Here is a 9,863-nt window from a genome sequence, read left to right as displayed (position 1 = left end):
ATCGCTCTGACGAAGGGCTAACGCTCGAAACGTCAGCCTTTTTACCCTTTACGGTGGCCAACTGAATTTACGTTTTCAACCCAGTTGTTCACACTAAATTACCTGCTATACTCTCCCACCGACGCAGCACCACAGTTTCTTTAGAAACTTACCCCTTTATTCTTTTATGATCACTTTGGTAATTAAACAAAGCAGTGACTCACTTTACGTCAATGAATGAACCACTGGAGTTAAATAACATTTCTTTAGAGAATTCGTTTAGTTCCATCCTCAAATACAGGAAAACTCAACTGATTACTTAAATAGCTAAAAGATCCGAGAGAGTACAAACAGCCAAAGCCAAACGAAAACCGTTTGGAGGGTTTAAACTGAAAAATTATACATAGATAAAACTAATGCGAATTTCAAAATTTCAGTGCGCAGAACTGAGACTATAGTCTACCTTGAACAAAAGACCGTCCCTGAATAATTTCGACCATTCACCTCTAAGTATACGGCAAAAATTCTGTCTTGTAAGAAAATATTACGTTGTTTTGAGTCCAAGGGAATTGCCTTTAAAGAAAGAGAACTTTACGATAACATTTTGCTCGAGAATTAAAGTAAATAGTATGAGGTGTAAATTAATCAAAAGGTGACGAGGATGGTGTAGGAAGGTAAAGATGCTTACAAAAATAAATTCCAAACAAAAATAGAGAAAAAAAAAACCCAAAGAAATTGTAACATATAGTCAAAAAAAGTAAAGTCTGGATATGTCGTGTAACTGCGCGCTTACTGTTTCAAGTTATACGATTGTCATGGTATGGTGTGGTCATGTGTTTCTTGCCTCGGCTCATTCTGTCCTCTAGATACCTGGGAGAGAAAATTTTTACACTGTGCACACCTTGGGAAAAATCCATGTTAAGCACACGATAGTATAAAGAAAAAACTTTCGCTCTCTCCTAGTTTCTCGGTTACTTCATCATTATAATCCAATAAAGGTAGAGGTGGAGTGTTTGGCAGTTCAGCTGGCGAATGGCATTTTACAAACCTGACTAGATTCATTAAAACGTCCATGAACAACGTCTATTAAGTTCGAACTTGTTGCAAGAGCTAAAGGCACTGCATTTACCACTGCTACTAAGATATGTTTTTTCCATCTTCTTCGCCAAACAGCCATGACAGCCATATTCTGATATCGAGTTTCGATCGCTAAAGAAACGCTTGTGAAAAACCATTCAGTTATCAGGGGTATAGAGGTCCGGATAGCAAATGATTTAAGCAGCTCTAAGATGAAATAATTTCTTAAGAAAACTAATTGATATAGGTGTAAAAATCCATTAACAGAGACAACAGCAGTTGATTCGTACAACATGCCCATGATATTTATATCAGCCATTAATCTCTCACGGCGGGGAGTGCGAAAACTTCCCCAAGGTGCTGTCTTTCTTTTCCATATAACATGACAAACATGGTCAAAGAAGACTATGGTGCTTCGTTCTATGACCTCTGCAACGCCGTGAATTACACCAAGAATAGCCATGGACTGCACACTACTGAGGTCCGCCTGTAAGATTCTAAACGCAATCGCTGATGCAAAATGTAACGGCGCAAGTAAGACATACGAATATCCTGGATGTGTAATGTTGCATAACCACTGGGCAAAGATTCGCGAGATGACTTTGAGTACAACACCAATGAGGGGAGCAAATAAAGCGATTGAAAGTTTTCCTTCCTTGTTTTGTTCATTGTACGCTGGAAAAACGAGAAATATCATCGTCGCACTGAGAATAAAAGTAGATAGGGTGGGCAGAATCATTTGCATGAAAATAATACCCCGTTGTTTTCTGGATTTTCGTATCAGCAAATGGTTTGTTAAGAAATAGGTCTGCAAACATACACTTACGAAAAACGATGCGTCGAGAGGGGTCTTTTGTAGCGTAGAAAACGGTGAGTGAGATATTCCAAAGACTTGTAAAATTATACAGTAAATTGCATCCAAACAAAAGACAATGACACAAACTAGGATCAGTTTTCGTTTTACCCCATTTAACTGGTGAGGGCGAAATAGACTAAGTATATTAGCGAAGTACCACATGTAAGCAAAGGCACAGGTGATGATCACCGAACCTGTCCGGAGCCACTGTACTTGTATTGGAATGGACTTCTGAAATTCGCAGACGATTCCAAATGTGTAAATGAGATAAGTTATCAGTATGTACAAGGAACCTATCATGGAAGCCGTTAAAATTGAGATCAAAGCTCCAACGTACATTGATTTACCAACTGTGCGGAGTGCTGACGGTCTAAGCCGTTTCCAAGCCATTGCTCTGTCTTCTCCATATTGTTCGTCATATACAACTTCGTTTTCTTCTGGTGAGCATGCATTTATAACCCGTATTCTAAGACTGTTCGCCGCCATATAGTTCAAATTTGAGCCTTCCATATCGCTGTATTCCTGATAAATAAGCTCGTCAACAGGTAGGTAATTCCACTCCCGACCGGTACATTCTAAAGGATCATAGCCCAAAGACTCCGTTGTAAATTCTGGTTCGTCTGGATTGTAATTCTCTGCGACGCCTCGCGTAAAACTGAATACGAGTTGACCAAACAGCTCTATCAGTGTGCTGCTATTCATCTTGCAATGAAAAAGTTACATAGAAGCTTTCCAAGAGGTTATTAAAGCGACACGTCTGTCTTCCCACTCGTTCAGACTAATTTATTCTTTAAGCTATGAAACTACATGTCTCTCTTTCACCTGTCTAGAACGATCGCTTAAGCTCCTCCTGTGGGTAAATCTGAAATTGTGGTTTCACTTTAGCAGTGGTTATAAATTGAAGCTGAAACCGAAACTTTTAGAGCTCTAAATAGTTGTCTAAGGTTTAAAGTCTTTATAGTAATTTGACCAGTATAAGACTATTTGAAATAAACTGTCAGGTTTTTCAATCGGTTGCCCGAGCAGGAAAGATAGGCTTACTTTGTTCAACCGGGTTGGCCGCTTTGTCCCCGCCCTAAGTTGAACCTGATTTCAAATGACGACGAGAACGTATCATCTCCAATGACTGAGACAGAAATAAATCATTTGAGCTGAATTTTCGGGGGAGTTTTATCAATTTTTGACTTTGCTACTGACGCAAAGCTTGAACATGCTGCAACAAATTGTTATAGATCCGCAAACCAAGCACAAATTTCCGAAGCCAGTTTTACCTATATAGTATTTTCCCTATATATAACTGTTGCTAATTTCCCTATATAGTATTTCCTTGATTGTATAACCGAGCGTCCAAGCATCGGAGGGGACACTGGGCTCACTGTCACTCTAAGAAAATGGCATTTTGCATGGCTGGTCAGTTCTGCACTTAGCAAGCTGCCCGTGCATAAATTGAATAATTGGTAGCGTAGAACATAATGCTAAAGGGATCACGTTGATCACCGCCACCAAAACGTGTCTTTTCCATTTTCGTTGCCAAACAGCCATGACAGCTATGTTCTGATGATAAGTCTCAATTGCCAGAGAGATGCTGTTGAAAAACCACTCAATCACTAGCTGGACTGAGCTCGCCACCAAAAACCTCTGGAATAACGTTGAAAGAGAGTTTTCCTTTAAGTAAATAAATTTGTGCAAGTACAGAACACCGTTAACAGACACTATAGCAGTTGATTCATACAGCATACTAATGATAGCGATATCAGCCATTAGTCTCTCACGGCGAGGAGTACGAAAACTTCCCCAAGATACTGCTCTTCTTTTCAAAACAACATGACATATGTGATCGATGACAACCATGGTGCTTCGTTCTAGAACTTCTGCAGCCCCATGGATTATTCCCAGAATAGTGATTGCGCTGATGTTTTCAAGTTCTGCCTGCATTACTCGAAACAAAATCGCTGAGCCGAAATAAAGAGGCACGAACAAGATGTAGGTATATCCCGGATGTGTGATGTTCCATGAGGATTGAATGCAAATTCGCACGATGACTTTGAGAAGGAGTCCAGAGAGGGGAGCAAAGATTGCAATAAGAAGTTTTCTGTTTTCATTTTCTTCGTTGTACATTGGGTAAGTGAAATACACCGTGACGATACCAATGAGAAAAGTAAAGAAGCCCGGTGCTGCAATTTGCACAAAAAAAAAGATACGTCCTCGTGACAATACTTGGAAGCGATTCCATAATTGATAACCTTGCCAACATAAGCTAACAAGAAATAAAACGATGAGTGGAATCATTTGTATTTTGGTTAGCCTAGAATGGGATATTCCCGAGCTCTGAAGGATTACACGATAAAGTGCGTCCAAACAATATAGCATAAAAGTACCGAAAATAAGTTTCCTCCTCAGCCCTTGAAGCTGATGCGGTCGAAAAAGAAAAAAGATATTCACAAGGAACCACATGTAAATAAAACCACAGCTTGCAGCATCAGATAATGTTCTCATCCATTGAATTTTCACGGGGATGGACTTCTTTTGGTGAAATTGGCAGTTAAACATGGTTTGAAAAGATACGTAACTGATCAAACAATACAACGAGCCTATGACCATAGCCGTCAGTATTGAAATCAGTGCACCGAAGTACATTGATTTACGAACTGTGCGAAGTGAAGATGGTCTAAGTCGCTTCCAAGCCATCGCTCTGTCTTCATCTTGCTGATCTTCTGGAATTTCTTCGTTCTTCTCTGGTGAACAAGCGTCCAGCACCCTTATAGTAAAACCGTTATCAGAGTGGCTGTATTCTTGATAAATAAGCTCATCAACCGGTTGATGGTTCCATTCTAGACCCGTGCTTTGTAGAGGAACGTAGTCAGAAGATTCTGCCGTAAATTCTGAATCTTCTGGGCTGTAATGGTCTGCCACACTTCGTGTAAAACTGTACATGATGTGACTTAATATTTCTATGATACGCATTTTCTTGGTGAAGTTACACGGACGAATTTCTAAGAGATATTCGTTTCCTCTTTCACAGCCGTTTGGAGTAATGTATGCCTTGAGCCGCCAAATGTGTTGCCTCAACTGTTGCTAATTTCGAAAATGAGATATTGTTTCTGATTTTCTTGCCTAGCGGCTCTGTAATCTTTTGTAGTGCCCGAACAAATTCAGTGAAGGAAGACCAGTTCTAAATCTTCACGGCTCAGTCACGCTTTGAGTCGCACAAATCGATATGAAATGAAGTGGCTGTAGCTTTTTTATCTTGAGGTTGCTCAACATAAGGAGGATCGAGCTTTGCCGTGTAGAGGATCGAAACCATAAATGCGAGTGAAATAAGATCCTTGGGTGTACTTCATTTAATTGAACTCCTCGATCAGTTTACTGCTATTGACCTCGGGGAAGAAATCATCATTCCGTGTCAGTCTTTCATTCATATGTTTATTATCTTTCATTCTTCTTGTACATCCTTCAGGCTTTCCCTGTAAATCTGATATCTTATCCTTATATAGTATCACTTCAGCTCCAACGTGTACAACTCTCTAAATCTGGTCCTGCAAATTACGTATCACGTCATTAGGAAGTGCTTCACTCAGCCGTTTCTCAGCCGTTCCTTTCAGTCTAAACGTATGAGTATTTTATGAGTAGAACACTTTCGATCCTCATCTGAGTAAATTAAGTTGAACTCTCAAGAAGGATTTCGGCACTTTTCTGTGGGTCTCAATTGATATTCAGATAGAATTCAGGTGCTAATTTTTGAGGAATTTTCGTTGAAATCTTGCCTTGCTCAGAATTTTTCGATAAATTTGATTGTACACGTATATAGTTGTTTCAATTTTCCCTTGCCAGTTTTCAAAATGAATTGAAATGTGTTTTGTTAGATCCACACACATTGATTTTTTCTGTTTTGTTACGCATAGTTACCACCTGAACAGCATTCACGGTTCTCCAAGCTTAGGCTGTAAATTAACCGCATTACCTCTGGCGGGATGTAAATTGACGATGAGATTGTGATATTGTAAATAGATAGAAGTCGTTGACGAGCGACTGGATTCCATATTTCTTGCGAAAAAGTACCCTCACTGAGATGAGCTCATCGATTGTGTATCCTTCGCTCCAGTTAGTACAGAACTATGAGTTCATCTTTTTGTGATAGGTGAAGTAGCTAACTCCCCACATGTGTCCTACTTTCAATGAGATATTTTACCTACAGGTTTGGATCCCACGTATCCAGAAGAATTGGAGATGACATAAACAGAATCGGAACTGATATGCATCCAAAAATTGGTACCATAACAAGCAATTTCGATATGCGTTTTCTCATATTTAATTCCTCTTTGATTTTCTTCTAACCCAGCATTTCATTTTCATAATTTTTTGTTGGACAATTTTTGCCTTTTCTGCAGTTCCAGAGGTCAGTTATATCATGTCAAACCCAAGTTTATTGATTTCTTCTGATTCTCTGTTATGCTAAATAAAAATCATTCCTTGTTTCTAACTTTTATCAACTACACAGTTTATTCTGAAATCAATTTGTGATTCTAATTTCTATCAGTTTATTCTGAAATCAATTTTTGATGAATATTTTGATGAAATGCTGTTAAATCGCTACAATCTTAGCGAAAGTCTGAATATTAAAAAGCTCGCAATGAGAATTCAGTGTTAAAACAAAAGAATAAGAGGCGTTTAGTGCGGCAGAATGTAAGTGATCAAGTAATAACTAGCCAGAAAGCTGCGTTTTATTGGTTGCATTTAGAACAATTTTCAATCAAGTGTCGAAATTAATCTAAGGTGCTATTGCTTTATCCTTACTTTGCTCTATGATTGTCTACAAAACTTCGCGCCATTCTATCTACCAATCAGATGCAAACTAAAAGCAGTCGCGACTTGGTCATTCGCGTTTCCCGCGCTCAGTTCTAGCAGTTGGCTTGTTCTCACTGTGAGGTCTCATTGGCTGATGATATTGTAAACCTTTGTTACGTTTAGTCACTGTGATTACTTTGATTTTGGTTTTTCGACACTCAGTTGGAAACTTTCTTTACGTGGCGCTTGTTTCTATCGTGAATTACAAAGCTTTATATGGCAAACCAAAGAACTGCCTTATTAATCACGTTCGGCACTCTGTGGAACCCTTTCTCACTTGAGTAGGTAAATGTAGGTCGGTAAAACTTGAATGGAAATACGTCCGCGCTTTTTACATAGGGAAAAAAACTAACAGACTCCAAGACCACAAAGTGAAAACCCTTTCCCGAAAGAAGCCGGAGTAAGTAAACTTTATTTACCCCCCACGCTCAGGTAAACGGCATTTTACATGGCTGATCAGCCTCATTAAGTCGCCCATTTACAATCTCTATGAGATAATTGCTTGTCCACAAAGCTAAAGGCACGGCATTTACTACCCCTACCAAAAAGTGTTTTTTCCATCTTTTTCGCCAAACAGCCATGACAGCCATGTTCTGATAGTGAGTCTCGATCGCGAGAGATACGCTAGTGAAAAACCATTCAATGACCAGCTGAACTGAGGTGCGAAAAGCAAACTCCTGCAGTAGCTTTAAAAGTGAACTGCTTCGTAAGTAAATGAGTTGATACAAGTACAAACCACCGTTAACAGACACTATACCAGCTGATTCATATAACATGCTTATGATGGCGACATCAGCCATCAGTCTCTCACGGCGAGGAGTGCGGAAGTTTCCCCAAGGAACTGATTTTTTTTTCCAAATAGCATGAAAAATGTGATCAATAAAAACCATGGTGCTGCGTTCTATGACTTCTGCAAAGCCGTGGACTATCCCAAGAATGGCAATGGACTGCAAACTGTCTAAATCTGCTTGCAAAACTCGGAAAATAATCGCCGAGCCAAAATACCAAGACACCAATAGGACATATGAATATCCCGGATGAGTTATGTTCCATAACCGCTGAACGCAAATTCGGGAGATCGCTTTGAAGATAACCCCACTGAGGGGCGAAAAGAGGGCAATTACTAATTTTCCTCTCCCATTTTGCTTGTTGTACACGGGGTAAATAAACGAAGTTATGAGGATGCCAAGAAGGAAAGTAACTAAGCTTGGCAACAGTATTTTAAAAAATAAGTTTGGGCGCCGCCCTCTTGACAGTATGCGGAAATGATTAGTTAGAAGATAAACTTGCCAACATATACTGATCAAAAATAGAAAGTTAAGTGGCAGCCTTTTTAAAGTTGATATCTTCGAATGAGATATTCCATAGGCTTGGAGGAGTACACGATAAAGTGTATCCAAACAAAACATCAGAAAGACAACGAAGATTAATTTTCTCTTAACCCCTTTTAACTGGTATGGTCGGAAAAGGAAAAGCGTAGCTATAAAGAACCACATGTAAAGGAAAACGCACGCTATCACTTGAGACAATGTTCGAATCCATTGTATTTTCAGTGGAATGGAATCGTGTGAGTGAAATTGGCAGTTGAGTTCAGTTTGGTAGGAGATGTAGGAGATCAGCATATAAAGTGAACCTATGATGGTAGCAGACAGGGGTGAAATCAAAGCCCCAATGTACATTGACCTACAAACTGTGCAGATGGCGGATGGTCTGAGTCTCTTCCAAGCCATGGCTCTATCTTTATTTTGCTGTTCGTCTTGTATTTCTTGCTTTTCATCAGGTAAACAGGCGTTTAGAACTCTCACGTTAAGACTGCTAGCCGCGAAATAATCCGGGCTTGTGACTTCATTGTCCTCGTGTTCTTGATAAATAAGTTCATCAACCGGAAGGTAATTCCATTCCAGACCTGTGCTCTGTAGAGGATCGTAGCCAAAAGATTCTGCCGTGAAATCAGGTTCTGTTGGGTTATAATGCTCTGTCACGTTTCGTGTAAAACTGAAAACGATATGGCCAAACACCTCTATCAATGTACTGCTCATTTTGTACAAACAGTGCTCAGCAGATTTACATGGCAAAACACCCTCTTTTTCTTAGCAGTCTATCAGCTTTATTTATACTCTCAGCGTCAAAAACAAATGAACACTTCTTTCACTTTATAATCAGCAGCATTGTTTTGGCTGATGCGGTAGATCTGAAGGCGTGGAATATATTGACGTTCTGTGAACTTGAAACGCACTTAAGATTGAAGCGGAGAGGCTCTCCGTAAGAATCATGACAGTTAAGTGCAATACAATATACCCATTTGGCATCATCAAGAAATGCTTCCATCAGCCCAATAGCGGCCGTTAGTGTTTGGTTCATGCTGCTGGTACGTGCGTCTTTTCGTCCTTATGCTCACGAGAAACTCAAACAACGAGTGCGGTTTCAACAAGTGTTCAGATTTGAATTAATTAATTAATTCAGTGTTAAATGTACATTATTTTGGAGTTTATTTTTCATCAAATTTGTGAAAAAAAATCCTTGCCACCTTTTTTCCTGCGTACTGCAGATTGCTGTTTTGTCGCGCGTGGTTTCGCTAGTAGTTGACGGTTCGGGACCATTTTTACAAAATGTCCTCACACACGCCAACTCCACTCTACTTCCATATTATGGAAATAATTTTATGGAAATCATTTGATGAAATTTTTTGATGCAAATAATTTGATTAAATTGTTTTGTGAAATCATTAGATTGAATTATTCAATGGAATCATTTGATGGAATCGTTTCATAATATCAAAGCGTCGGAATACTATAGGAGATTAACGATATGGTCTGCAGAATTTTTCCATTGCGTGACATTCTCGGACAAACAGATAGGAACTATCATTGTGTGACTAAATGCTGGGAAACAAAATTGCGGGTTCTGTATTTGTTATATTGTATTCAAGGCTGTAGGATCGTCATGACTTTCTTGTATTTTTTTCAACCAATCACAATTGATGATGTTTGATAAACACGAGAATATGGGAAAATTCCTTAAAAACGTCAGTTGTATGTCGAGAGATTTTAGAAGGTCATGAATTAATTTAATTTTAACATTGACTGAGAATGAAACTGGTTTAACC

At 39.2% G+C, this 9,863-nt stretch overlaps 3 protein-coding genes across 3 annotated transcripts; all 3 read right to left on the bottom strand.

The window, feature by feature from the left end:
• Positions 1-225: 225 nt before the first annotated feature.
• LOC113670799 (uncharacterized) lies at positions 226-2,614 on the bottom strand. Its single transcript, XM_089183666.1, has one exon. The coding sequence runs from the start codon at positions 2,612-2,614 to the stop codon at positions 1,001-1,003; it is 1,614 nt and encodes a 537-aa protein (XP_089039792.1). The 3' UTR covers positions 226-1,000.
• A 60-nt stretch (positions 2,615-2,674) lies between these two features.
• On the bottom strand, positions 2,675-4,876 carry LOC113670788 (uncharacterized). Its single transcript, XM_027186987.2, has one exon. It carries the CDS (start codon positions 4,874-4,876, stop codon positions 3,296-3,298), a length of 1,581 nt encoding a protein of 526 aa, XP_027042788.2. The 3' UTR covers positions 2,675-3,295.
• A 1,439-nt stretch (positions 4,877-6,315) lies between these two features.
• LOC113670868 (uncharacterized) lies at positions 6,316-8,801 on the bottom strand. Its single transcript, XM_027187070.2, has one exon. The coding sequence runs from the start codon at positions 8,794-8,796 to the stop codon at positions 7,186-7,188; it is 1,611 nt and encodes a 536-aa protein (XP_027042871.2). The 5' UTR covers positions 8,797-8,801; the 3' UTR covers positions 6,316-7,185.
• Between the last annotated feature and the right edge of the window lie 1,062 nt (positions 8,802-9,863).

The sequence above is a fragment of the Pocillopora damicornis genome, chromosome 10 (genome assembly GCF_964200805.1).
Source record: "Pocillopora damicornis chromosome 10, jaPocDami1.2, whole genome shotgun sequence".
NCBI classification, from domain to species: domain Eukaryota; kingdom Metazoa; phylum Cnidaria; class Anthozoa; order Scleractinia; family Pocilloporidae; genus Pocillopora; species Pocillopora damicornis.
Note: the sequence above shows the minus strand (reverse complement) of the source record. Positions and strands in the feature narration are given on the sequence as shown.

Coding starts and splice junctions, on each gene's coding strand:
- LOC113670799 (XM_089183666.1), bottom strand. CDS start 2,614: ATGAATAGCAGCACACTGATAGAGCTGTTTGGTCAACTCGTATTCAGT.
- LOC113670788 (XM_027186987.2), bottom strand. CDS start 4,876: ATGCGTATCATAGAAATATTAAGTCACATCATGTACAGTTTTACACGA.
- LOC113670868 (XM_027187070.2), bottom strand. CDS start 8,796: ATGAGCAGTACATTGATAGAGGTGTTTGGCCATATCGTTTTCAGTTTT.